The sequence below is a fragment of the Boeremia exigua genome, assembly GCF_020726555.1.
Source record: "Boeremia exigua strain MPI-SDFR-AT-0100 chromosome Unknown C7974scaffold_2, whole genome shotgun sequence".
Classification (NCBI taxonomy): Eukaryota; Fungi; Ascomycota; class Dothideomycetes; order Pleosporales; family Didymellaceae; genus Boeremia; species Boeremia exigua.
In genome coordinates this window covers 2,297,598-2,323,191 of record NW_025763519.1, presented here as the reverse complement: position 1 = coordinate 2,323,191, position 25,594 = coordinate 2,297,598, and the positions used below count along the sequence as shown (strand labels likewise).

At 50.6% G+C, this 25,594-nt stretch overlaps 12 protein-coding genes across 12 annotated transcripts; 7 read left to right on the top strand and 5 right to left on the bottom strand.

Annotated features, from left to right (window-relative positions):
• Positions 1–244: 244 nt before the first annotated feature.
• C7974DRAFT_111610 (Alpha/Beta hydrolase protein) lies at positions 245–1,670 on the top strand. The gene is made up of 3 exons (XM_046134990.1): positions 245–728; positions 787–958; positions 1,010–1,670. The coding sequence occupies exons 1-3, from the start codon at positions 279–281 to the stop codon at positions 1,291–1,293; spliced, it is 906 nt and encodes a 301-aa protein (XP_046001827.1). The 5' UTR covers positions 245–278; the 3' UTR covers positions 1,294–1,670.
• A 343-nt stretch (positions 1,671–2,013) lies between these two features.
• On the bottom strand, positions 2,014–3,420 carry C7974DRAFT_431187 (Metallo-dependent phosphatase-like protein; the record flags this gene model as incomplete). The annotated part of the gene is made up of 4 exons (XM_046144760.1): positions 2,014–2,293; positions 2,345–2,637; positions 2,708–3,213; positions 3,261–3,420. 4 exons carry the CDS (start codon positions 3,418–3,420, stop codon positions 2,014–2,016), a joined length of 1,239 nt encoding a protein of 412 aa, XP_046001826.1.
• A 655-nt stretch (positions 3,421–4,075) lies between these two features.
• On the top strand, positions 4,076–4,776 carry C7974DRAFT_372697 (uncharacterized protein; the record flags this gene model as incomplete). Its single annotated transcript, XM_046140072.1, has 2 exons — positions 4,076–4,288; positions 4,339–4,776. 2 exons carry the CDS (start codon positions 4,076–4,078, stop codon positions 4,774–4,776), a joined length of 651 nt encoding a protein of 216 aa, XP_046001825.1.
• A 632-nt stretch (positions 4,777–5,408) lies between these two features.
• C7974DRAFT_111584 (uncharacterized protein) lies at positions 5,409–6,036 on the top strand. Its single transcript, XM_046134989.1, has one exon. It carries the CDS (start codon positions 5,466–5,468, stop codon positions 5,787–5,789), a length of 324 nt encoding a protein of 107 aa, XP_046001824.1. The 5' UTR covers positions 5,409–5,465; the 3' UTR covers positions 5,790–6,036.
• A 981-nt stretch (positions 6,037–7,017) lies between these two features.
• On the top strand, positions 7,018–8,733 carry C7974DRAFT_111559 (uncharacterized protein). The gene is made up of 3 exons (XM_046134987.1): positions 7,018–7,975; positions 8,023–8,246; positions 8,296–8,733. Exons 1-3 carry the CDS (start codon positions 7,304–7,306, stop codon positions 8,678–8,680), a joined length of 1,281 nt encoding a protein of 426 aa, XP_046001823.1. The 5' UTR covers positions 7,018–7,303; the 3' UTR covers positions 8,681–8,733.
• On the bottom strand, positions 8,694–9,522 carry C7974DRAFT_111564 (methyltransferase). Its single transcript, XM_046134988.1, has one exon. It carries the CDS (start codon positions 9,443–9,445, stop codon positions 8,786–8,788), a length of 660 nt encoding a protein of 219 aa, XP_046001822.1. The 5' UTR covers positions 9,446–9,522; the 3' UTR covers positions 8,694–8,785.
• Positions 9,523–9,930: 408 nt separating this feature from the next.
• C7974DRAFT_431184 (uncharacterized protein) lies at positions 9,931–10,990 on the bottom strand (the record flags this gene model as incomplete). Its single annotated transcript, XM_046144759.1, has 2 exons — positions 9,931–10,629; positions 10,805–10,990. 2 exons carry the CDS (start codon positions 10,988–10,990, stop codon positions 9,931–9,933), a joined length of 885 nt encoding a protein of 294 aa, XP_046001821.1.
• A 3,204-nt stretch (positions 10,991–14,194) lies between these two features.
• C7974DRAFT_421051 (uncharacterized protein) lies at positions 14,195–15,119 on the top strand. The gene is made up of 3 exons (XM_046144281.1): positions 14,195–14,427; positions 14,477–14,697; positions 14,756–15,119. Exons 1-3 carry the CDS (start codon positions 14,290–14,292, stop codon positions 14,904–14,906), a joined length of 510 nt encoding a protein of 169 aa, XP_046001820.1. The 5' UTR covers positions 14,195–14,289; the 3' UTR covers positions 14,907–15,119.
• Positions 15,120–18,008: 2,889 nt separating this feature from the next.
• C7974DRAFT_386225 (trypsin-like cysteine/serine peptidase domain-containing protein) lies at positions 18,009–19,315 on the top strand. Its single transcript, XM_046141045.1, has one exon. It carries the CDS (start codon positions 18,089–18,091, stop codon positions 19,217–19,219), a length of 1,131 nt encoding a protein of 376 aa, XP_046001819.1. The 5' UTR covers positions 18,009–18,088; the 3' UTR covers positions 19,220–19,315.
• A 427-nt stretch (positions 19,316–19,742) lies between these two features.
• Positions 19,743–20,608, bottom strand: C7974DRAFT_431182 (uncharacterized protein; the record flags this gene model as incomplete). Its single annotated transcript, XM_046144758.1, has 4 exons — positions 19,743–20,003; positions 20,055–20,229; positions 20,374–20,558; positions 20,591–20,608. The coding sequence occupies 4 exons, from the start codon at positions 20,606–20,608 to the stop codon at positions 19,743–19,745; spliced, it is 639 nt and encodes a 212-aa protein (XP_046001818.1).
• Positions 20,609–21,399: 791 nt separating this feature from the next.
• Positions 21,400–23,148, bottom strand: C7974DRAFT_386223 (uncharacterized protein). Its single transcript, XM_046141044.1, has 4 exons — positions 22,685–23,148; positions 22,403–22,639; positions 22,218–22,354; positions 21,400–22,162 (listed from the first exon to the last, which is right to left on the bottom strand). The coding sequence occupies exons 1-4, from the start codon at positions 22,976–22,978 to the stop codon at positions 21,559–21,561; spliced, it is 1,272 nt and encodes a 423-aa protein (XP_046001817.1). The 5' UTR covers positions 22,979–23,148; the 3' UTR covers positions 21,400–21,558.
• A 395-nt stretch (positions 23,149–23,543) lies between these two features.
• Positions 23,544–24,641, top strand: C7974DRAFT_409345 (nitrilase; the record flags this gene model as incomplete). The annotated part of the gene is made up of 2 exons (XM_046143394.1): positions 23,544–23,711; positions 23,781–24,641. 2 exons carry the CDS (start codon positions 23,544–23,546, stop codon positions 24,639–24,641), a joined length of 1,029 nt encoding a protein of 342 aa, XP_046001816.1.
• Positions 24,642–25,594: the final 953 nt, after the last annotated feature.

The following is a 25,594-nucleotide window of genomic DNA, read 5'->3' as shown; positions in this document are numbered from 1 at the left end:
AGGACTCCGGCCGAAGTCGAGGTAGACTATCATCGTCAAGCACTTTATTTGCCTTTTCAAATGAGCTTGCCTGAAGTTAGTCCAATCGTAAGATTTACGGCGACTACTCATTCCTTCAAATCCCCGTAGGAAGATGTATTATTTAAGCATGGTCCAATCCAACCCGCGCATGGTCAATGGTGGCAGGAGTAAACACTTAAGGAAACCCGTTGGCTTCGAAAACGACTACAGTTTCGGAGAGTCACATTTTGAGTGTTAAACTTTGAGATTTCACCAATATGCGTCTTCTTGCTATCCTCAACACCTGCGTTTGGGCGGCTACAGCGGCCACTTTGGGGAAGCGCGCACCCACCCCTGGTAGTCTTTCGCAAGTCACCTCATTCGGCACCACAGCTACAAACGCCAGCTTCTACATATACGTCCCGGAGAAGCTTGCAGCATCGCCGGGCATCGTGGTTGGGATCCATTACTGTGGAGGCACTGCACAGGACTATTATACGAACACTCCATACGCGACCCTCGCAGAGGAGTACGGCTTTGTTGTGATCTACCCAAGCTCGCCGCATGCGGGTACCTGCTGGGACGTCAGCAGCAAGGCAACACTGAGCCACAATGGAGGTGGCGACAGCAACACCATCGCAGACATGGTGAGGTGGACCTCGACGCAGTACCAGGCCGATGCTTCGAAGGTATTCGTGACTGGAAGTAGCAGCGGTGCGATGATGACCGTAGGCATATTCTCTACCTCAGGACAATAGGTCTTGCAGTCGACTAACAATGCCAAAGAACGTGCTTGCCGCCGCCTACCCCGACATGTTCAACGCAGCCATCGCCTACTCTGGCGTGCCCGCTGGCTGCTTCGTCTCCGCCTTCGGCGGCGTACAAGCCTGGAACAGCACCTGCTCGCAAGGCCAATCCATCAACACGCCCCAACAATGGGCCAACGTAGTCATAGACAGTAAGCTTACCGCCCTCTAACCAAAAACACCATCTGACCCCACATCCGCAGTGTACCCCGGCTACAACGGCACACGGCCCAGAATGCAAATCTACCACGGCAGCATCGACACCGCCGTGCTCCCTCAAAATTACAACGAGACGATGAAGCAGTGGGCGGGCGTCTTCGGATACAACTACGACGAGCCGCAGAGCACGCAGGTGGACGACCCACAGAGCGGATACACCAGGACGATCTACGGGCCGTCGGTGCAGGGTATATATGCCTTGGACGTTGGCCACACCGTCCCTGTTCGCGGTGCGGATGACATGAAGTTCTTTGGGTTCGCGGCTTGAATGTAGAGGCGGTGTAAGGATGAAAAACATATATGATGCGTCAAGTGTATTGCACATATGCACGTCCACCGTGAGGGTGCTTTCTCGTAAGAATGTGTAATTTGAACGGAGGTGCCTGGTCGTAGTCCTGCGGCCCATTGGCTGCGGTACAGAAGGGTTGGACTTTACATGAATACCAAGTGGCTGGTCGGACATGCTTGGGTGCAGCACTAGTCGTGCCTTACAATTTTCAACTTCACCCTCATGACTCGCGGCGACGCTCGCCATGTGTGCACTCCTGTGATTGTAACATGTCGATACTGCTGAGATGCGTCTTGGGTACGCACCGTTCTGAAAACAGGAGTCTACCTTTAAAGAAGATTGCTAGTATCACGGAGCGCGCAAAGCATTTACAAATGAGACATATGCCGGCCACGGCGACCTTCACTTATTGGGCGAGTGATGCAGAGTAAGGGTTGAGGCTCACCGTGCGGTCAAGGTCAGGATTTGTGTTATCTGCGCCTACACAGGATATTGGTGCAGTAGTAGATGTGTGGATTGGAATCAGTACCATCTATTCTTTCTCGCCCTGGAGGTGTTTATCATGTCTACCGGTCTGGGTTTATTTATGTTTGACAGCCCGCTCATCGCAGGCTTAATCTTTGTAGAGGCCAGCTTCGCAACCTTTGCGCGTCCAGTCTGGATCATCTGCACCAACGTAGAGACCTTCAAAGGCTCGTGCTACAAGCTAGTGCTCTTGGAGCTGGTGACAACGGGATACACATCCGTGCCATAGGTGGCGTTGAGAGTGACTCGGCCTGACACGCTGCCATCTTCGAGCCTGATCCAGGTATCCAGAACGTTCTCGCCAAGCTTCGTTTCGTCAATGGTGATTTGTCGACCTCCACGAGTCCATTCTGAATATCCTCCGTAACCGGTGTGACGATTGAAGCAAAAGTTAAGACCATTACCGTTTGCAGGTGAGTTGCCGGACAGATCTTTTGACCACTTCATGCACCAGCTGGGAGGTGGTTAGTGTCATGAACCTGTATGAAGGCCCATCAATACGTACTCTACACCATGATCGTGGCCGGAGAAGACACCCATCAGCCCCTCAGTCTCGACAAGCGCTTGCATGAATGGTGTGTCGGTGCCGGCATAGTTGCATTTGTTGTTGCTGTCGCAAACATCGCCCTGGTGACCAATCAATTCCTCGTTGATACCCGGAGCCAACTTGGGGTTGTGGCCATTCTTCTGATATGCTCTCGTAGCATGAGGTGGGATATGGACAAAGGCGAGACTGGGGATGACGCGACCTTCACGCTGCTGAATCGCTTTGCGCGTTAGATGGAACCATGAGGTTACCTACTCAAAATTAGTCACGTCGATCTACAGCCAACAAGCGTGTCTGTAGGTCCCCAGAGCTCTGACTGACCTTGTCATCCACCCAACCTGGCACGGAAACATCCTGTCCGTTAGCATCGGTCTTTTGGAAGTCCCGACCGCCCTTGCTATCAAAGAAGTAGAGCATGAGTGACAGCTGCGGGTTGCCACCACCACTGGAAGCGTAGACCGGGATGTAGTAGTTGCTCGACCCGACTTCTTCATATGGACCAGCGACTGAGGACTTGGTGAAGGACAGTGTCTTTTCGTTCTTGCCTTTGATGTTGTTCGTCATATGCTCCAACATGAGGCGTGTACTGCAAGTCTTAGACATGTCGTGGTTGCCAAACGTCGCGGCGAATGGCATGTTGCGGTCGACAAGTGGAGCGGTGACTTGATCGATGAGTGCAGTCATGTTCTCTGGTGCCACAAATTCGCAGGATGTGAGGTCACCATTCAGAACAACCAGATTCGAGTGCTCATTGTCCAAGACCGAGTTCATGACACCAATGGTTTTCTTGTCAGCTTCGGGTCCTTTGCCTGCGCCAACCCATGCGGCTAATTGAAGTCAGCACATTCGTAATATCTCTTTCTGAGCAACTCACGTTCCCCGAAGTGCATGTCACTGAACATAGTGATCGAGAACTTCTTGTCGGCTCCGAACCGCAGACCATTGTAGTCAAATGTGGAGCCTTGGCCAAACTGTAGCAGCGGAGAAGCGCCTGCCGTTGAAGCCGCAAGCCAGAGTAGATGTTCGCGCTTCATGACGACTGTAAGGGTAAAGCCGATAACAAAGATAGCTGCAATTGCGAGGTGGCGGGTATGAGAGGGCGAACGAAGGCGAGTGAGAAGGGAAGGAGGTGAAGAGCTTTCAGGTGGGTCGGGCACATTATCACGCGAGCTCGAAGTGAAAGTAAAGAAAGAGCGGCGCTCTTCCCCTGGGAAAGCCATCATGGCGAAGGAGTTGCGAAGTAGAAGTAGACAGAAGCAATTACGGCAAAAGACGAGGAGGGTCTTCTCATCGCGAATACTCAGATGTTAGATAATACTGTAAGCCTCCAAGATGACACATATCGAAGCAATGTTGGAGTGCTATTTGCATGCGGGAGATCTAAGGATGAGGCTGCTCGTCGCTCGGTCCCAATACGGTTAGTGCAAGCACGTGCTGGGTCAGCCCAAGTGCACCCCAAAAACGCGCGCGGGCGATTAACAACAGGGCTTTCGCAAAATAGAGGAAGCGACTGAAGCCGAGATTCCATTCGTAGGTCGCCCGCCCGGTTCGTGGTGACATGATGTTGTTCCGTTGTCTGCAGGGTCCCGCGCTCGCCGCAACTCGGGCGCCAAGGCCACCCCACAAAAAAGTTCGTGGAGGAAAGGACGTTCGCTCAGCCGTCAACACCCAGCAAACAACCTCGATACGATGAACGCAGAAGCATACTTGCGCAAACAGGGATGGCAGGGCAGCGGCCACTCTCTCGATGGCGAGGGGAGAGGTATCAAGAAGCCCCTCCTCATAGCCCACAAGCAGGACCAGCTCGGCTTGGGCAAGAAGAAGGCGGCCTACACAACAGACGATCAGTGGTGGATGCGCGCTTTCGACGAGAGTTTGAAGAACATTGGAAGCGGCCAGGATGTATGCAAACCAAACACTGGTGTTGTCTGCAAGCCCTAACGTTCGAACAGAGCACCCTCAGTCAGATCCAGAAGAAGGGCATCAATCGTGGCGGCCTTTACGGCTTCTTCGTGAGGGGCGAGTCGATTGCCGGTACTCTTGGAGATTCAGACAGCTCGGCAGTACCCACCGACGCCTCCGCCGCACCATCTGGCACCAGCACGCCCGCCACCTCAGCCTCGGATAGCGAACCAGCCAAGAAGTCCGACGCGAAGAAGAACAAGCGCAAGCGGGAAGCTGATAAGGAGATCAGCAAGAGCAAGAAGTCGAATAGAAAGAAGGAGGCATCAGGCGAGAAGGCTGCGAAAAAGCTGGCAAAGAAGGTTGCCGGTCTCAGTGTTGACGAGAAGACAACGTACGAGAAACGTGCAGCAGCCAAGGGTCAGACCCTTGAAGTCTATGTTGCACGGCGCATCCAGAAGAAGAATGAGCAGCGCGAGAGCAGATGATGAAGATTGGGGGGCATTCCCATAACTCCTACGATCAGAGAGGCACGGTCGCAAAAACATTGTGTCCACACCGATCGCGCAAACGATCACGATGCTGCAATTTTCCGCAGGCTACATGAGGACATGGGTACCACGCGAGACAAGTGAAGGGCAGTGCAAGCCATGGGCAGCGGTAGGCGTGTCTTCGCCCGCACGTCAGCGTCGACCCACCGCCACACCAAGATATGTCTGGGTATGCTCGTTCAACACCTGAGCATCCAGTCGGTATTCTGAAGCCAATATCAGCGCAGCGCCGCGATTGATCACGGACAACTTGTACCCGGATGATTCTGAGTCTCTAGGCCGGCGTCTGCTTCGATAGACAAGACTGCATCACGCTCGATCGTGCAGATCACCACATGCATCTTGTTGGGCTCCATATTGGATAGCAACGAAGCGCGAGTGCCGTACTACAAATCGGGCATATCGCCTCTGTCGAGACCGAGGTCAGATCCGGCAGGTAGCATCCAGCACAATTAAACTAGTTCAAACATTAGATTGATGTCGGTCAGAGTAGTACGTGTTAATACAAATTGGAGGGTCCAACTGTCTGCGCCTTTGACACTTGAATATGTACATGATAACATAGAAGTAATAATGTGCAGATTCAAAATGGACCATCCTTAGCTATAGATGGTCGTGTTCCTGTTATGTGCTACCAACTTTCGTTGTCTGCAATAACGACCGGCACCTTCCTGTTGTATACGGACGCCAGCCTCCACTTCTCAGACGACAGACCGTGGATCCTTGCAGGCTGTGTTTGCTTACTTTTCGCCAGGGTCCTCCATGCTCCATTCACATCGACTTTAGTGAGCGTACCCAAAATTTGGATACTGTTCAGAGAAGACATAAACCGCGACAAACAAGCACTATATCTTTATGAGCATTTTAAAAAAGACCTTCCTGATGGCCTCATTTGCTACAGCTGTGCTGTCTTCCACAAACGCACACCCACAGAAATGCTAACTTATTGACTTATCCAGTCTTTGCAATACATCGAAAGTCTCCAGGTCGACGCTACATCTCTTTCAACATCGCACAACCTCTTCTATTGTGCTGATTCTGGGATACCCGCTGCCTTGGCTCCAGATACATCAGACGGCGCGGGTGCTGCGTCAAGGGCCATAGCATGGCTACGCTGTCCTGAATCACGTCAAAGAAGAGTGCAACCCAGGGGGCAAGAGATTTATCTGGCAGACAGACTCAAAGGCACTTCTTGTCGATGATAGACTGCTGTCACGGGTTCGACAGTTCCGCCCGATCGCGCTCCGACACGACCTGAACTTGGTTGCTGAACGAGCGTGCCGAGTTCATCTGCCCGCATGCAAGAGAGACGGTTCTATGTCCACGACATCTCACGAAAAGATGCTTGGGGAGTGGCGTGCATAGCACTATGCAATGCCGTTGCGAAGTGGAAGGGGTTCGTACACAAGCACTATCGGTGCAACAGGTGTCCAACCGAGTAGGTCATCGAGGTTGTCCGACGTAAGCATTTCGAAGGCCCCATACTCCTGGAGCAGATGAAAGTAGACACACATCACTTTGTGTTGTTGATTTCTCGGCACATCGATTTCGGTTGTTGCAAGTCACCGGACGAGCTCGAGTGGAAGAGAAGGCCGACCTCAGTTGGACATGACACATCTGCAGTCCATATCCATCCGTTTCAATGAGAATAAGAACGAGCAGTTTCCCCAGACATACCCAGTCTCGAAAGGCTTCTCCTTACATGCGGATCTTTCGGAAGATTGAGAACTATTTACACATTGTCCAGGTGACCTGAGGGAATCGATGCTTGGTTTTACGGAACCAAAGAGACGATAAATTTCTGTTGTGGAATAAGATAGACTAGAAATTTGTCAAGATCATCTCCTTGAAGTGATTCGCAACAGTGATGTTAGATGTGTGCATGTGTCAGCGTGTTTGCGGCCAGCGCTATGGCCAATGGGGTATCGGGGTCGGATCGGAGCGATCTGGTACATCACGGAGGGGAGTCAACTTCCGCTCCGTGTAAGGCAACCTTAGTCCTGTTTACTGATTGGTCGTGCAAGGTCTGTCGACGAGCGACCGTGACAGATGCGCCAATGACAAGAAAGCAATAAATTTATTGGAATCGCTTGTTAATCAGATCGAATACCAGTCATGTGATTCCTCTGCCACGCCAAATCTTGGAAATTCTTCAGCTGCTCATCCGGAACGTTGGATGCAGCGAATCTTAAGGCCCTTAGGCGTCCACGGTGGTCAAGGGTCTTGAAATTCTCCGACGCCGGCAGCCGTCGCGATTGGGCTAGACCTCAACGAATGCGTCGCGTAATGATGTCACCAACACCACCCTGGTCGGGGTTTGAGAACGCCGACAACATGTACGTCCTTCGGAGGCTGTTGTAGATGTGTAGCCTTCAAAATAAAAAGCCACCTGGGCTGCTGTTGAGGCAAGACAGAGCGCCTCGCCACATTCCTTGGAACACAACCTTTGTCCTCTGCCACCATCATGTCGCAGCAGCGATTGGACATCCTCATCTCAGGTGCAGGCGTCGCTGGTGCTTCGTTGGCAATGATGCTTGCGCGCCAGCCCGGCTTCAAGCTGCATCGGAAAATTACGTTACTTGAAAGATCGCCCATACCACGTGTGACAGGGCAAGCCGTTGACATTCGAGGCCCAGGTGTGGACGTGATTTCCAAACTTGGACTAGAGCCAGAGATCAAAGCCAGACATACCACGGAAACCGGAATCTCTTTCCTGAACTCAAAGGGCCAGGTAGCAGCAACAATACCGTCAACTGGGGACGCGAAGAACCAGAGTGCGAGCAGCGAGTACGAGATTCTCAGAGGTGATTTGACTGCTCTTCTACTCGATGGGGTCAAGGAAGCGAAAGAGAAGGGTGCAGACGTTGAAGTTGTCTACGGCGAACACATCGACTCAATGGAGGAGCGTGCGGATGGGTCTGGGATAGACGTTCGCTTTGCCAACGGAAAGATCAGCAACCAAAGGTACGATGTTGTCGTTGGAGCGGACGGCATTGCATCAAAAACCCGCAAGTTTGTGTTCGGAAAAGAAGACCGTTACGAGAACATCAAGCCGTCTGGGCTATATATCGGATACTTCTCGATTCCTCGCATTCCTGAAGATAATTCGCTTTGGAACTGGTGTCAGGTGGTACCGGTGAGTGGTCATCCCGGTACGTGATATCGACTACTAACAGCTCAAAGGGTTTGGGCATGCATCTTAGGCCGCACTGCAACAACAAAACAATGGGCGTATACCTCACAATCTGTAATTCAACAGAATCACGAAATCCCGAGCTTGAAGACGTCTTGAACAGCGATGTGGATACACAAAAGGCGTACTTACGGCAACGTTTCCAAAATGCAGGATGGCAGGGCCAACGTTTCGTTGACGGCCTTGACGTTACCGATGACTTTTACATGTCACAGTGAGTATTGGTTCTTGCATTCAATGAAACATCACTAATAATCCTCAAGCTGGTGCCGAGTCGTTACACCGCAGTGGGCCAAAGGTCACAGTGTCATCCTGGGTGACGCTGCTTTCGCAACTATGGGCATTGGTACTAGCTTGGCAATGACTGGCGCGTACTGTATTGCAGGCGAGCTCTCGAAGATTGAGTCTTCTGACCAGGTGCCGGATGCGTTACGAAAATATGAGGATTTGTATCGGCCTTTTGTGGAGAAGCACCAGAAGCCAGGCCCAGCCACGATGCAGATGGCGAATCCGCAGACAGCATGGGGCCTTTGGTTCTTCCATACCTTGCTCGGGGTGATTTGCTTCATGCGTGTACCTCAATTGCTCATGCGCTTCTTCGGCGGAGATGAAAAAGAGAGTTGGAAGTTGCCAGATTACGGCTGGTGATGCATGTGCTATCCGCCCAGAGGAGATTATACTTTCGTGCAAATTGTGTGAATACTCTCAGCTTTCTGTAGTATAGTTGTATTTAATTGTGCTGGTCTCGCATCTTCAAAATCCAGTCTTCTTCGCGAGAAGCCAAACAAAATTCGCATCCCCCCCAACTTGTTTCGTCTCCGTGAAAATGATCTTCAACCCCGCATCTTCAATCATCTTAGCACTACCCTGCTCTCCCCAAGAGCTCCAATGCATCCAGCCCTTGTCTTCGCCCAGCCACTTCTCTTGAACAACAACTTTTGACTCTTCCACTGCGAAATTGGCGAGCAGTAGGCCATCAGGTTTTAGCCAGGCTGCAATTCGACGTAAAAGCTGAGTCTGTTCTTCGCGAGGCAGATGAATGATGCTGTAAAAGCCCGTCACGGCGTTGAACGTCTGATCCGGAAATTTCAACGCCAGCATATCTCCCTCAACGAGCGTCAAACGATCCTCAAAGTCTGCCAAATTTTTACGTGCAAGGTCCAACTGAGATGTTGACAGATCATTGCCCGTGACGTGTATCACAGGGCTCGCAATTTCGAGTAGACGTCTCGTGGCTGGAACGCCTGCGCCGCAGCCCAGCTCTAGGACAGTGGCTCTCTGCTGATCGTCGGTCTGCAGTTGCGATAGCAGAACTTGAAGATATTTGAGTCTGACCGGATCATCAGAACTTGTGAAATGGGCGTTGTATTTGTCTGCAATGGCGTCGTAGGAGGCCTTGAGCCGAGCCTTCATATCATCTGGTACTGGGAATGGATTCAGTAAGTGTTCTCACCACATGAATCTAGGATCATACCAGGCCCTGTCATGGTGGAAACTTGTCATGAGCCTTGAACACTCAAGTGCTTGCTGCTTTATAGTTGAACATGGCACCGAACTTGGTCTAGTGCTGGCTACTAGGGGGCAAGCGCCCTTTCCCCGCGTCAGCAATGGGAGAGTCATTCAGAATCCTCGACTCAAATTTTTGTGGAGATCAACGACTCATCAAGACCTGAGTCATAACCATTGATGTATAGGCCGTGTATATATTGGATCTTATCTGCGTGAACTGTGCGTAAGGTGACCTTTGGGAAAGTTGTATGTCAGGTAGTATGCTTGCAGCGAGCAACTACGGTGGTCAATAACTATCATTGTGAGGAAGACCAGCGCTCGGCAAGGCCACTCTTCAATAGTGAGCGTGACAATTCAGAACTTGACTGGGCATAAGCTATGTAGATGCATTATTCCTGACCGACAGCTTTCTGAACGTAGGTCCGCTGACCTAAGAGATAGTTGTAATCTGGCATCGCATCAAGAACGTATTTTGCCAAATCCTCCCCATCTTCATCACCAAATTCGGCCTTCCACTTTGCCTTCTCCTCCTCAAGGTCAAGGCCGCGTGCTGCTAGGCCAGGTATGATACCCTTTGATCCAGTAATCGTTGACAAGAACACCGCCTTCATTGGATCCTTCTCTTCACGTGTTTCCCATTCGTACAGCACAGCATCAGGGTCCAGCCCAGTCTTGATGCAGAGCTGCCTTACTGCGGCTCTGTCATTGATGATATCGTCTGCGTCAATGACCTGTGGGCGTACATTGTCCCCGCCATGGTTGAGGTACCAGTCATACAAGGCTCGAGAACGAGCCAACGTCATTGTTGATGCGAGCAAAGGGTCGCGAGGACGTACGGGACCCAGCGTCTTTCTTTCAGCGCGCAGTGCTGATGGAAACATTAGAATGGGATGCCTGATCTGGAATATAGGTCTCAAGGATAGAAGCAGGCTGTCAGGTACACTTGTCGGATTCGTGATGGTGGAGTCGGGCGCGTCGCGCTCGTACAGTGCAGGACATTCCGTCTCATCGTTGCCGTAGATGTGAGCGAAGAGCTTGTCTGGCCCTGACAGAAATATAGCATGTTCTTTGAGTAACACTTGTTTTCCCTAAACAAACGATCAGCGAGTCAGGATACGTGGTTGAGAAACAGGAAGCGAAGCACGTCATTCCGAAACCCGGTTGCGAATCAGCCACGCTCGCCTATTTGGACTACACCCCAACAGCTTCGTTATTTCCTTCTACCTCCTCTGCTCTCGCTTGTCTATGAAAGTACCGACTTACATTATTCTCTGCATCTTCCAATTCATCTTGCAGGCTGTCAAATGAAGAGCGAAAGGAATCATACAAGGCTTTACGGTCCTCTGCCGGCCATTTACTGAGAGGACCTCTCTTAAGCTGCATGAGCGAGGCGAACCCAGAATCGAAGAGCTTGTAGGCCGCGTTCTGATATCCCGGCTGTTTTGACATCATCGTCTGGAATAGATTCGAGGCCGAGCGTGGGTGCGTGAGTAGGTACACGCCGCGACGCCCTTCATCCGTGTGCGCAACCTCCACTGTCCCTGGCATATTGTTTGGATAAGGTGAGTAAGCTACGAGAGCACAAAAGGCTTGTTGGGGGAGGATGTTGTTGTCAGATTCGACGTCGAAAACGCAGAGTTTATAGTCTCCAAGGTCTGCCCTGTCCCCGCCCGGTCCTCACATACAGGGCACAATCATGACTACAAACTACTCATGTGGCCTGACGCTGTGACAGTTACTGACTGGCAGAACGAGGACGAATGCATTCCATTCGTCATTGTTGAAGTAAATCGCCTAGAAAGAGGAGGATCGTCATTTGAAACGACAGTCTAGCGCTTTTGTCTCGACCGACAGACCGACGTTTGCGACCAACCGCGCGACAGTCCTGGCGAAGATGCTACTTGGCGAATCTCGGTGGCGGAGTTGTCGCTGCGCGAGGGCTCCGAAGCCCGACTACCTCGTGTCGCACAGGACTCATACCGATGAGTGGCCTCACGAGCATAATTCTCGCACACTTCAAATACCCAGGTAGCAGATGAAGGCACTCACACAGCACGTACATTTGGAGATATATGAAGGATCACACGAGCGACAGAGAGCGCAGCGCACGATAGATTTGTATCAAAAGACACTTCGCGAAAGGATCTGTGTGGATTCGTGCATTTAGAAGAGTCCTTCGGACGCGATACCCAAACCAGAAAGAAGTTGGATTACAGACAAGACATGTCGATAGAGATACACCATCACCAATTGTACAAGACAATGGGGTCGCGCTTTAGCGATCGGGCACGTAACGCCGCCAACAAGTGACGGTACCTAGCAGGTATCACCTCAAACTTGACTTCAGCACGATCAACGAGCACAGATTAGCTGGCCGCCGCGTTACAAGCTACATAGACGTGACATGGTCGGTTACTCTCGCGGAGTTGGTGCATTTACCTAGGAGTGGTGATGTCATGCTCGACTAAACTAGGTACATTGTATTTAGGACTATCACGATTATCTAGCGCAATACGGACGACGATGACCCCACAGTACTCAAGTCGCATTTACCTGTCACGTCGATAAACACCGGAAGCGACATCGCAGATAAAAGCTGTGTGTCTACCTACCCAAGACGTTGCTATCATCCAGACGAGGACAAACATGCGCTTGTCTCGGCAGGAGCAGCCGAAAGTGCCGACAGGCCTCAAGGCTGACACCTTCCTAAATGGGGACACACGTGGATGGGTCGAGCTCGATTGCAACGCTCCTTTGGCTGGCTGTTGGCCACGCGATAGGATGGACTGCAGCGCACGCGCCCAACAATAGCATGCAGCTTGATATATGTAGATTGGATGATCCCTGTTGCTTATTGTGACAATTAACTACAGAGGAATTGATTTTGCAAGCGGCTATGTAAGCGCACAGCGTCTAACAGCACGATAGTGTCTTGAGTAGATTCATCAATGGAGTTGAGTAGTGTTCAGAGGAGCGATAAGGAGGAGGGCGAGATCGTGGACCTGCTGAGCAGAAACCATATCCACTACCCTGCCGTCGTGCAAGCGAGGCGCGCGGGCGTGGTGACTGGCGGGATCAGCCTGGCGAATACGAGGTACTAGCTGTTGCGGAAGATGCAGATCACGGCGCTTGTTGTGCTGTCCATCTCCACCCATACCTAACGACGCCTCATCTTCGGAAACATGGTGCCGCGGATAAGGAATAGCATGAGAGACATGCAGCACATTCATCAGCCGGACCACTTGATATCGAAGGTTTACGGTCGCGGTGCTGGTTAAGCCACGAAGCGAGAGTTGTCCCGCGTGAGGCTAAAAGGGTACCCCATAGGTATGACTAGGCCTATTCGAGTTGCTTTCACGTGTCAAAGTCGCGCACAGCGGCGATGATGTCTGCAATACATAATTTTGATCATTGGTGGCTTCAGTGCAGATTGCTAGGTCGCCTCTATGATGCCACAGAGTGTATCTTGTTTGCAAAACTATTGCGCCTCTGATCTCCGCGATCGGCTGCATCTCCGGAACTTACACCTTCTTCCTGCAGCCTCATAAGACCTAGATACCTGCGGATACCGTGACGAACAAAGCTCATTATGGAATCCGTGTCGTGTCTGGGAGAAGTCAGGCGCCAATGCTGCCAGTCGATTCCATTCGATGGGCAGATCGGCCGCTTCCATGCGGAGCTTGGCTCAAGAGGGATCAATTTGGGGTGTACGAACAGTGATAATCGCCGACACAACTCACGGCACACTCAGCATATCGCAACAACTGCTTGTAAATTTGGAGCAATGAGTTGGTGGTTAAGGGAGGTATCGATGAATGGAACCAGATGTATGAGGTTCAGCAAGCATGGAGGCTTAGGCCAAGGTTGTGGTCTCGCTAGCTTCCAGGTCTCTGGTGGTGAGAGTGAAGGCGAGCAGGGTCGAGATGGCCTCAGATAAGACATGTGAGACTTGTTGTGGAGACCTAGCAGTCGTGTCGAAATTCTGGAGCTGCTTTAAAAACGGCACTGCGGGCCTAGTGAGTATCAAGTTGTAAGATACCACCATGTTGCATATCGCCTGAAAGGCACCGAGGAACTGCGATGAAAGCAATGCTCTGGAGCTGCTGGTACCCGAGAAATCTATGTTCTAAGTTCCCTACCGTTAGAGATTTTGACTGGTGCGTTGCCAACACTGCACTCTGGTATCAGGGATAAGTAATGTACGTGGCTACCGGAGACAAGAGTGCTGGCAATCCTGACAAACCTTTGAAACGTGTGCAACAAGCCATTGGATCTTGTTGAAAACAGGAAGTCATCGCGAACTGCTCTGTGTGGAGCTGTAGGTAATTTTGGAATCAAGTAGACTTTGCTCACCCACACGCCCCTCCCTGTCTCCGGTCTCCACCTACGTTACTTATGCCTGATACCACAGTAAACTCAGTGACTGATAGAAGTGTGTTCGCTGCATGTGAATTGCTCCTGTGAAATCATAACAGCCCGAGATCGAAGAACGATGAGGTGTCTTGACGCGTTTCAAGAGCTTGTTTCACAAACCCTCGCTCTCGCACTCGCACTCGCTGAAGCAAGGTCCCTCTCGGTACCACTCCAAAAGTGTGTACCACCGAAGCTGAATAAAACCTAGGAACTAGCAGCGTACCAAAGTATCGACATTTTACACCTTCCCTTTGTATTCGTCAGCCCATCTACTAGTCCTTCTTTTCTTTCTTACTCTTTTCGTCTACCTTGACCCCATTTGTCCTGATTTGGCAATGGCTTCCTCCCACATGCAGCACCTAGTCCATTTCGCTCAAGCGATCCTAGTACTAGCTGCTATGGCACTTACGGTACCGCGCCTGTTTATGGATTACGAGTACAAGAAAAAAGAGAACCTCCTTGCTTTGACTGCTGTATGTGGTGTCCGCGCGTTATCTGAACTTCACACTAACACAATTGTAGGGCGCAAAATCGCTAGTCATTATTGCATATCAAATGTTAACAGAACATGCATCACGATTCAAGAAGTGGCACAGTTATAAGGCCAATGTCTGGCTTGGCTGTCTTGAGGTCGTGGTCTGGGCTGCCGTTGCTTTTTTTGTTCTGGACACCAACATATCAAGATGTGCAGGTTTAGACTGCACTTTGAGCTGGACTGTGTTTACACTGTCCGTTATCCTTTCGTGAGTGAAATTGCTATCGTTGCTCATGTACTGCAAAGTGCTAATGCCGTATGACTAGGGTCTCAGAGGTGTACACAACAGCTATGGCAGTGCGTAAGCTTCGCGAGTACCGTGCAGGGAGACAGCCTGGAAAGACAGCTGTCCAACTTGAGGACTCCTCGTCTACGTTCTCTTCAATCCACATTTATCCTAAGGCTGGCCCGTACTAGGAAAGTATCTTTTGTTCACAATAAAGGCTGTGCTCTGCAGACTAGGGGTGACAGTCCACGTGCCTGAAGATTTGGAGCTCATCGCTGAGTCGCCATTTGGCTGCGATGAACATGAGGCGAGAACCCCTTGTTGGGCCGAACATTTGAGGGAAAGCATAAACGATGTTCACATTAGCTTGACCACTTTCATACACCTCGCATTCATATTTAGACAACAAATCTCTTAGGATCTCTTTCAAAATAATCTTGTGAAGTCTACACTTTGCTCTATAGTTGTGCATCGTATCCAAAATTGCAAGTTCTTCCTTTATTGTTACCCCCTTCCAAAACAGACCACTACATAATGACTCTGTAGGCATCGCTAGAGTGGTTGTGAACACTGTCGTCGTTCAAGAGCATTTGGCCGTAGGGTGGATTAGTAGAGCGAAACACACAAACTACAATCGTTTGCCAGTGTTTCAGTCTGAACAACTGACAGCAACCGAAACATTTTGCCAAGAACAATTGAGACACACCAAGCTCTTTCTACCCGTCTTTGAATATTTGGGACTTGAGTGAACAGTGTTGGACAGCCTATAGCCGCAAACCGCAAAGCTATGTGTACCTAGTGGGTCAAGGACACGATCGAGATAATGACCGTCACCGCATATTGGTGTTGAACTTGCGGCCTTCAGGTGATTCATTCGTTCTTGGCGAGTGAGGGAGGTCAGGCTTCTCCCAAGACGAGCTGAGCAGGGTTCACTCAAGGTGCAGCACAGTTTCGATAATACAGATTCATGCGCGAGCCTTGTGAAAATTGCCCTGGGTCTTCTTTAGGTTGGCTGTCTCGCCTCTGGTCTTGTGTCCATGTTAGAATGCAGGGCGGACGCTACGCCGTCTTGCGGAATCCGGAGATGCCTTTGGGTGAGACGTTAATGTATTGGCTAGCTAGGTTGCGCTAAGATAGCAAGTTGCCCGCCCTTCCAGAACGAACTCACGATTCTCGCACCACCTTGATTCAGAGGTATGTCTCTGTCGCCTGAAGATGACAAGGTATCCACGCTCAACCGAACACATACCGCCGGACGATGAAGGAGAGAGAATGGCAAAAGGTGTTGTATGTATTGGGGTCAGTTCGTGCGAGAACAACCGCATTCCAGACCACCGACATCACTGGTGCTGCGAGGCTGGAGATGACATCACTGAGCATGACCTGAACGCCATTAACGCACCTACCTAAGCTTAGTCTGCAGAATGTACTGATAACGTTGTGCTGAAAGACAGGCAAGAGAAAGAGACAGCAGCACCTCTAATCACATGGGCATGGCAACGTTATCTCTGAATATAGTGCGAGAATTTTCATCTTCTTAAGTTTTTTACCTTTAATTTCAAGTGAGAAGCCGGAAAAGGCTGAGTAGTTTGAACACGAGAGTTGAAATTAACATGAAGCTAGCTAAACAGCAGAATGAAGGTGAGTTGAGCAGTCGTCTCTTGTCAGCCTTCTATTGGCGTGGACTTTGGAATGAGATGGTAAGTGACATGAGTGAGAATATCCACACGTTGAAGATAACTAGTCCTATCTAAGTACTAGTTGGTACAGTCCCATCCGCTGACGCTCATGCCAGACGATTGTTGAGGTTTTCGCTGTAAGTGATTAGTGGCCACCTTCCTGCCCCCACAAACGGCGAGGAAAGGTCTCAGCCTGCAAGAGCAGCATTTTCTTTCGGTTGGAGTCAGTGAACACCGCACACTAGACACAGTTGCTATGTCTGGATTTCACTCCTAGATCCACTCGTCAGTACCATGCTAAACATTGCTCGATCGTGTAATGGTTGTCTGAGATCAACCGAAGCAATCTTTGACCATTAAACTGTGAACAGTACATTGTTCACGTCCGTGATACGCGTTCCAATATTTACAACATTAAATAGGTATGTTCGCGCTCGTCGCTACATTCTCTTCTTTACCTCATGAATGGCTGTATCACTGAGAGTTTGTCAGTATATACCGGGCGGCATTTAGGCTGCAGGCTTTCAGCATGGAGGGTTCACCTGGACAACGTGAAGATTGGATGCTCGTGATTGGACATGTTCCATTTGCATACAAGAGATTGGCGATCCTACCTTTGCACGTGATGATCAACGTGTCTAGGTATCTATCTCCGCTAGAGATGCTAGGCTCATCCCCCAGGAATTGTCGGCTGCGGCCAGTGCCGGCAGGATGCACAGCTACCGTTGCGGGAGCGACTTTCACGTCGATTCTTAACATGTGTGGATCGTGCCCGATTGCGTCTTTGCGATCATCAACAACTCCCGGCGCTACGGAAAGGACAGCCAATTGCGACGGCTGGTGCAGAGGTTCTATCTACGAAATACACAATGCCCATTGGGTGCTGTAAGCGAGGGAGCTCTTGGCAGCGGATTTGGTGATTGAATAGGAAGGTAATCTAACTGGCGCGTAGAGATCCATAAATTACCCGTGCGGGGTGGTGAACTAACCTGTGTGCCTGGCAAGTGGTCCGAGCAGCTTTCTTATCAATCTACGTCAGTCGCTTTCGTATCTCTACCTCCTGCCTGTTGAACTAAAGAGGTCGTGGGCGTAGGGTACATGTGGCCAGTGAAGTCGTCTGCTAAGCATCACACTATTGATGCTAAGTGTACAAATGTCTTGTCAAATGCCGTTTGGGGATTACTTTCCGACATGCTTCGAATCTGCGGCAACACCGTGCGGTGGATGAGGAAGGAGACTTCCAGCAGCGAGTGATGCAATTTAGACCTCAGCCTTGGACAAGCAACGTCGTGGGATGATCGTCGTCTCAAGTGCCCATTGAGGTTTACCTTCCCAGTACTGTGCGAATCTGCCAGCGACACCTTGCGGCGTATCAGGAAGGAGACAGCTAGCAGCAGTTGATGTAATTTACAAGAAAGTCTTGGACAAGCACCGTCGTGGGGCGAATGTCTTGTCAAGTGCCTTTTCAGGATTACCTTCTTGATGCTGTTGAGACATCCAACAAAGCATCGTGGCGGATGAGGAAGGAGATCTTTCGTGTTGGCTGGCGCATTTCAGGTTTCCTGATCGTGGAGGAAGTATAAGTATGTGCACATCTTCATCGTTGTAACAGCATCGCAGACTCAGCTTTCTACGATCTCGCCTTCCTACAACCAACTCTCCGCCTCTTCACAGTCGTCTTCAAATCCTTCGCCATGGAGCTCACCAGTTTCCTCGCTGCCCTGGCAGTCTTCCTGCCTATCGTCTACGGTGCCCCTACCACGGCCGCCAACAGCCTCCACCCCGAGATTCTCGCCGCTATGAAGCGCGACTTGGGACTTGACGCTGAGCAGGCCCACGTCCGTGTTGCCCGCGAGCTCAAGGCCACCGAGGTCATCGAACAGCTTCGCACTTCCACCGGCAACTCCTTCGGTGGTGCTTGGCTCGTCGACGGCGAGCTCAACGTCGCCGTCACTGATGAGGCTCTGACCGCCGAGGTCAAGGCTGCTGGTGCCACCGTGGCAGTCGTTCCCAACGCTATCTCCAAGCTCGAGGAGGCCAAGAAGGCAATTGACAACCTTGACATCGCTGCCCTTGGCAAGCGATCTGAGGATGCTGCCAGTGGAATCGCGGCTTACTACGTCGATGTTGCTGCCAACAAGCTCGTTCTCGAGGCCCTTTCCAGCAGCACCACCGAAGCTGAGGAGCTCGCAAAGAAGGTCGGACTGACCGCGTCTGAGTTCGAGGTCCGCGTCGTTGAGGCTCTGCCCACCACCTTCGCCACCATTCGCGGCGGTGATGCGTACTACATTAACAACGCCGGCCGATGCTCTGTTGGTTTCTCAGTCACCACCGGATTCGTCTCCGCTGGTCACTGCGGTACTTCTGGTGCCAGGGCCACCACCAGCGCCGGTGCTTCTATCGGTACCTTCGCCGGTTCGGTCTTCCCCGGAAATGGTGACTACTCCTTCATCCGCGCCACCACCGGAAACACCTACCAAGGCCGCATCAACAACTACAATGGCGGTACCCTGCCTGTCTCTGGCAGCACCGCCTCCGCCGTTGGAGCCGCCATCTGCCGTTCCGGCTCGACTACTGGTGTCTACTGTGGCACTGTTCGCGCTCTGGGCGCAACTGTCTCTTACGCCGAGGGTCGCGTCACTGGTCTTACCCAGACCAATGTCTGCGCTGAGCCCGGTGACTCTGGCGGTTCCTGGTACTCTGGTGCTCAGGCCCAGGGTGTCACCTCCGGAGGCTCCGGCAACTGCCAGAGCGGAGGAACCACCTACTTCCAGCCCGTGAACGAGATTCTGTCCGCTTACGGTCTTACCCTTGTCCGCGGTTAGTTTGTTGTTCACTGCAGTTAGCGAGTTACTGTTGGAAGGAAGATCGTGGATGGGACATACAAGTTGTACATAGTCAATCCCAGTTGCAACCAATAACTTCCTCATCTGCATTGCTTTGTGATGTTTTGATCGCCTGAACAATTCTTATCATGGTCCACGCTTCAAATAGCAGTAGCAGGTTTTTCGTCAGCATCTTCACCTTGACTGAGCCTAGTGACTAGTGGTTGTCCTAAGAACGACCGCGGTTCTCTCGTGATCAAATTGCGGCAGGGTTAGGGTGTGGAATTAACGACCGAATTTACCTTTCATCAATGCATGCGCGAGATGTGTTGTAGCCAACATGGACGGACATGTATGTAGACATTTGCATCCATAACAATGGATCAGACCGGAACTCCAGCATCCTTTTACTAGATGTCCTCCATCACGAGTCCTCATTTGATACGAGTGTACCCGGTCACTACACCTACTTTATATTGTATTGTTGTCTGAAGCGAGTTGATGATTCATGTTCCGTATGCTTTTATACAGATCCAATGCTCCTTTGTCCACTCAACGTCCCACCAAAATTCCTCTGTACAGCATCAAACCTCACACCGCATGTCTCGCTCTTAGGATGATTGAAGAGGAAAGCAAGCGATCGAAATTCGCGTCTATAGATTCGCCCTGGGCAGTGATACACGTGCTCTTTGTGCGCCGGCAAATGCACGTAGTTGTTTAGAGTTTTAAGTTCACAAAAGCCTTTGTGGCAAAGATAGCATTTGTGCATGCTAATATGTAGATTCTACGACGCTGAATTCGCAGTGATAGAGGACTTAGTATGGTAGTTTGTGACTTTCTTAGTGATTAATTGGCTTGTATCACGCCGACGGACTTCTGTTAAGATAGTATTGCGGTTAAAAGAGCGAGCATTCTTGCAGGAGCTGGTCTCGAGATGATGCGTTATGCTAGTAGCTGTTGCAAAGCCGCGCTTACAGAACGGACAAGCAATGTCGGTGCCGCGATGGATGCTGCTATGCAAGTGCTGGACGCCTTTAGTCACGATAGCTTTAATCGCTACCCACACATTAGGTAGCTAATTCAAATTGTTCTCGCTCTCGAATCCCTTGTTATATGGCTCGCAACGGTAAGTTCGCCAATGATCCTGTTGATACATGTGTTGCTTAGCTTCTGCCCGCGAATGGAAGCTTTGTTGGCACGCTTCGCATTTGTGTGCTTTCTCCCAATGATCCTCCTCATCCATGTGTGCAGAAGCATCTTGCCACAGATACCATGCCTCCGTGCAGGTTTCACACTCGTAAACATGTCCAACAGCGTCGGCATGTTGATGTGCGCGCGGCTTGCCAGCTGTTGCTACTGGCGATCGCAAACATCGCATTCCGGGTACATTGTTGCGGTACCATAGCAACAGCTTCGCGTTGGGCGCTCGACAGTTTGAGAGAGATGCTGTGTGGATGTAGAGGAAATGCGCGCGGGCAAGGGAAAGACGCGATGCTATAATACCTGGTTAATAGCCGTACGCTAGTTAGGCCACCTAGGTACATGCGGAGTACGTCCGTGCACCCCGTGTACCCAACTACTCAAACATGCGTATTTTCTGGTGTAATAAGAGATTAAACTTATCGATCAGAGGTCTCTCTTCAACTAACCCTAATCCTGCAAAGGCCGATTCATCTCAATGCCATGATACACACCAGATCCATAATACACTTGAACAGCGAGCTGAACCGATAATTCAACAACTCTGCTTATACTGAAATAGTCAATAGAGGCTATACTGGTAGATTCAAGAATCGGCTCTATTGCGGATAAACATGTTTTGTTTGCTGAAACAATCATGGCCGGTCGAAACGACTATTTTATCACTTGTTGGAAATGAGTGTTATGTGGGCAGTGTCAGCGGCATTGCGCTGATTCATAAACATCTAATGTCTCATCGTAGAGGATGTGAAATTGGGCGTTGTTCCATGAGTAAAGAGAGATTTTTGTCCGGGTGCCTACAGACTGGACCATGCAGTCTGGAGGTGGTGGCACTTCCACATCAGTCTGCTCACAGCTTCTGCATACGATGGTACCTTGAGCCGTTAGTCTGAATGGTTTCATAGTCCACCCGTCCACCAATTTTGGTGAAAAGCAAGACCCGGAATCGAACAATCACCATTGATCTTGCGGAAGATGTGTGTTGCTGGTCAAATATCTTCCTGGAAGCGAATTACTTGATCGCAATTACGTATCAGGCGTGGTCCCATGCCCAGGTATCCTTAGTCTAGTTACCTATCATGAGTTATTAATGCAACTGCATTGCCGCACTATCCTAGAGACACAACTTTCAGTAAAGTTCAATGCCTGTGTTGCGGTGCCTCATCCCATTCAAACTTCGTCGTCATCCTGATTCCGTCCCGATCTAGACTCTCTATCGACCCGTCCTCCATGCCTGCCCCGCTGGCACTCCTGTGTACAGTCGTCGTAGTCAAGCACATCTCATCGTCGTCAGGTCTCCAGTTCCCCGTCTTGTCGTGATCTTTCCTCACGCTGACCCTTATCTTCTTGTCATCCTTGTCCACGTGCGTTACCGCGCCGTGCGCATCAACCCCTAGCTCGTCGTCAATCTGCGTGAAATTGGTGATGTTTGTACTCTCGAGATCGGGCTTCTTAATCTTGCGCGTGCGCTTCTTGGAGATAGTCTCGAGAGGGTTGAGGGTGAAGTCGCGGGAGCTCTTGCTCCTGTCTGTTGAGCCTTTGCTGACGACCGGCACAAAGCTGAACCAGTTTTCGATAATATACATCATGAGCGGGCGGAGCGTAGGTAGGCAGCCACTGATGATACCAATGGAAGGCTCGACGCTAGACCATAGAAACACATCGCTTTTCGCCCAGCTGATGTCTCGCGAGCTAACAAGACGTAAGATAGTGATGATGCGGTAAAGAGACGCAAAGCACACGCTGCTGTTGTCAGTTTTTCTGAGTGCGCTACGGGTAACAGATGGGGGATACTGACAAGCTACCAAGTAAAAACATGAAGCAGATGGCAATTTTCTGCGTGCGCTCCATTTGAAGCTTCAGTACGCTCGAAATGGGGACGGCGAGTATGCACACATCTCCAAACAGGTTTATTATGCCCATGCCGAGATAGAACTGTTTCTTTGTGAGCCGGTATCCTGGAAATAAGTCTTGTTCGTTTACCTTTGCTTCATTGACCAGTAGCACGCCTGAAGCACCGTACCATTGTTCCCAGTAATAGGATAAGGGGCGCGTGTAGAGAGGGAGAACAACGTGGTTGATAACTAAGTAAAGGATTGTAAGCACAAGGCAAAAGTAGCCAAGCCATGTAAGGCCAAAGATTCGTCTGTAGAGAGCGAGAATAGAGAACTTGATAACGCAGACACTCCAAGTGTAGATGAAGACGTATATGAACGTGATCTGGCTAGCATTAGAAGTGATCTCCTCCTTATCTGTTGAACATACGATAGTAATTTTTCGCATATGATATGGCTGCAGAGACCAGATGTGCTTTCCGAGACCGTACCGTCCGCCAGCAACAACGCACGCTAAATTTGCGGCGTTCAGCGCCAGACCGACGAACATAAGGTAGTCATCCAGTCCCAGCGGCTCACGTTTCAAACGTAAGCGCGTAAGCAGTCTTAAGCCAACAAAGATGGACGCTAAAACGAATAGCGCGATTCCAACAGTACTTCCAGTGGCAGTACGTGACTCGGTCAAATCAAGACCTGGTGGCGGATTTCGAAAGAACTCCGCCATAGTATCGATTTTCAAGGCGTTGTTGCTATGTGAAAACCGATTTCGCAACGTCGTATATGACCTTCTTTGAAAGCTGTTGCGGTGACATGTCGGAGTAAAAGAAAACTAGTCAGTGGGTTCGTCAAACGGGTGAGTCCGAAGAAAGCGCGAATGACAACACCGACATATACTCCACACCTGCCAGCGTCTGATGTGACAGGCAGGGAATGGCTTGCCGGAGCATTTTCACAACCATGCACGACTGCTTTAGACAGACCCTTGAGGAATACAACCAATGAGAACGGTATTCTCTTGCTGAAAAGCGGTGGGGTCTGGGTTCCCCTTTTCGATCAGTACGCTCGTGCATCAAGGATAAACTGCCGAGCTGCATTAATTTGACCCGAGGAACGACCGGTAGGAAGCCTCCAGACTAGATCGAAATTGTGTCTATTGTCGCACATCAATCGAAGATAGCGAAGTCAATTACCCCACCTTCTTCTACATCTTAAATAAAGAACCCAACCGGTCGGGTTCCCATAGTCCCTTCTTCCACCTCTTCACAGCACAATTTTGATTCTCGGACACAATGACGCCACCAAAGGAAACCAAGTTTAAGGTAGCTGCAGCACATGCGGCACCTGTTTTCATGGACAAGGCGGCCACAACCAAGAAGACTGTCAAGCTCATCGAGCAGGCTGCAGCAGATCACGTCAAGCTCCTGGTCTTCCCCGAAACTTTCATTCCTGGGTACCCGGTAAGTATCCACCTGCTCCATGCGCTATGCGCAGCAACGCATGCGAGCATTGACAACTGACTGAAACAGTATTGGACAGAGGCCTACCCACCGATGGATCAGGTCGGTGCTATCGCCAAATACATCGAACAGAGCGTGGTTGTTGAGCCAAATGGGGAAGATGTCAGTGCCATCCAAGACGCCTGTCGCCGCCACAGCATTGCCATCAACCTCGGGATTTCTGAGCGGATGGCCAACACCCATACACTATTTAACTCGCAAGTGATCATTGATAGCGATGGCACAATTCTTGGTGTTCATCGAAAACTTCAGCCAACATTTGTCGAGCGCATGGTGTGGGCTCAAGGCAATGGGTCCTCCTTGCGCACTTGGCCCCTTTCCCTCGGCTACAACATAGGTGGTCTTGCTTGCTGGGAGCACACTATGAATGGTGCTCGTCAAGCACTTATTATGCAAAACGAGCATATCCACGCTGGCGCTTGGCCTGCTCTGTCTACTTTGAGGGACTTTGCAGCAGTAGCAAACACGCAGATTGAAGCATTGATGAAGATGCACGCTTTAACTGCCCAAGTGTTTGTTATTACTGCGTCTGACTTCGTCGACCAACAAGCTCTTGACTGGATGGAGAAGAACCTTGGAAAACAGGATCACATTAAGGCGGGAGGTGGGTGGTCTTCGGTCATCCATCCGTTTTGCATGTTCATTGCAGGCCCCCATACTGGCGCAGAAGAGAAGCTTGTTACAGGCGACATTGACTTTGCAGACCTTAGCGCTGTGAAAGTATGGGTTGATGCAGCGGGTCACTACCAACGTCCAGAAATCCTCAAGTTTGGATTTGACGCCCAACCTCATTGGCTGGACGAGAAATCAGATCGTTTCAAGCCGCGTGGCGACTTGAAGCCCACTGAAGAGACAGAAGAGCAGCTATGAGGCGCTCCATACGCTGTAGTTGCCGTAATAAACTCATGGCACTACATGTACCATGTATGATACCAAGATGCGCGGCTAGGGGTTCACTCTTCGTTGAAGGATTGCTCTGATTTGCAGCAGTTCAGCCTGAATTGGCAACCCAAGTACTTTAAGACCGCTTCAATATACCCCTTAGGTAGTGCGGCTTATAACGAGGCATATTCTCCATTTTCGCTAGCTCGAAAACCCCAGTACCCAACAGACAGCATGTCCTGGAAACGGACACCTCTGTGTCTCAGTGTAGCCGATCATGAGCGTGGCTCGTACCATTGTTGCATTGACAGTGTCAATCTGATGCCGCAGATGACTCGTGTGTGACTTGATCGGTCAACCGTTTTCAACGGTGTTCCGACATGACGCCGCAGATCCTGAAGCAGTGCGAGCGTAGACACCCCGAGAGCCTCCGAGAGGTGTGATGGTGTCTGATAACGGCGGATACGAGCTAATGGAAAGGCCGTGATAGAATCGGTCTAATGATTCGTCACATCAGCATTCTCAGCGCACAAATAAATAACGCTGCAAAAGATCTTGTATGTTAGTTGGGCGTAATATTCCTCAGTGCACGAGAGAACGGATCAAAGAGACGAGCCCGGTCATCCCAGTAACGTAATTGCCTGTTCGCTGATTAAATTTGCAGTGCAAGGTCAAAATGCTATCTCTATGAGTCGATCAGTGTGCCCTCACTTCGATTAACCATTGGGGCTGGTTCTCAGCGACGCCTTGAACTCGAAAAACCCGAGTCAGATCATGCGGGCATCTCGCGCGGGGAAACGCCGGGTTGCTTCATTTGACATCCTTGCCAAAAGCAGGTGTCTATGCTGTGCAAGCATGCTCGTACATGGCTAATGTTGAAAAAGCAGTTACCTCAAAAACAGAAGTTGTGTCAGGTTGCGCGTCTGTCGATCGACCGGTCA

Coding starts and splice junctions, on each gene's coding strand:
- C7974DRAFT_386223 (XM_046141044.1), bottom strand. CDS start 22,978: ATGGCGGAGTTCTTTCGAAATCCGCCACCAGGTCTTGATTTGACCGAG. Junction 22,355..22,402: donor TACTGGTCAATGAAGCAAAG/GTAAACGAACAA, acceptor ACAAAGAAACAG/TTCTATCTCGGCATGGGCAT. Junction 22,163..22,217: donor ATGTTTTTACTTGGTAGCTT/GTCAGTATCCCC, acceptor TGACAACAGCAG/CGTGTGCTTTGCGTCTCTTT.
- C7974DRAFT_111610 (XM_046134990.1), top strand. CDS start 279: ATGCGTCTTCTTGCTATCCTCAACACCTGCGTTTGGGCGGCTACAGCG. Junction 729..786: donor GCAGCGGTGCGATGATGACC/GTAGGCATATTC, acceptor ACAATGCCAAAG/AACGTGCTTGCCGCCGCCTA. Junction 959..1,009: donor GGCCAACGTAGTCATAGACA/GTAAGCTTACCG, acceptor CCACATCCGCAG/TGTACCCCGGCTACAACGGC.
- C7974DRAFT_386225 (XM_046141045.1), top strand. CDS start 18,089: ATGGAGCTCACCAGTTTCCTCGCTGCCCTGGCAGTCTTCCTGCCTATC.
- C7974DRAFT_111584 (XM_046134989.1), top strand. CDS start 5,466: ATGTGCTACCAACTTTCGTTGTCTGCAATAACGACCGGCACCTTCCTG.
- C7974DRAFT_421051 (XM_046144281.1), top strand. CDS start 14,290: ATGGCTTCCTCCCACATGCAGCACCTAGTCCATTTCGCTCAAGCGATC. Junction 14,428..14,476: donor ACCTCCTTGCTTTGACTGCT/GTATGTGGTGTC, acceptor ACACAATTGTAG/GGCGCAAAATCGCTAGTCAT. Junction 14,698..14,755: donor ACACTGTCCGTTATCCTTTC/GTGAGTGAAATT, acceptor CCGTATGACTAG/GGTCTCAGAGGTGTACACAA.
- C7974DRAFT_111559 (XM_046134987.1), top strand. CDS start 7,304: ATGTCGCAGCAGCGATTGGACATCCTCATCTCAGGTGCAGGCGTCGCT. Junction 7,976..8,022: donor ACTGGTGTCAGGTGGTACCG/GTGAGTGGTCAT, acceptor AACAGCTCAAAG/GGTTTGGGCATGCATCTTAG. Junction 8,247..8,295: donor GATGACTTTTACATGTCACA/GTGAGTATTGGT, acceptor ATAATCCTCAAG/CTGGTGCCGAGTCGTTACAC.
- C7974DRAFT_111564 (XM_046134988.1), bottom strand. CDS start 9,445: ATGAAGGCTCGGCTCAAGGCCTCCTACGACGCCATTGCAGACAAATAC.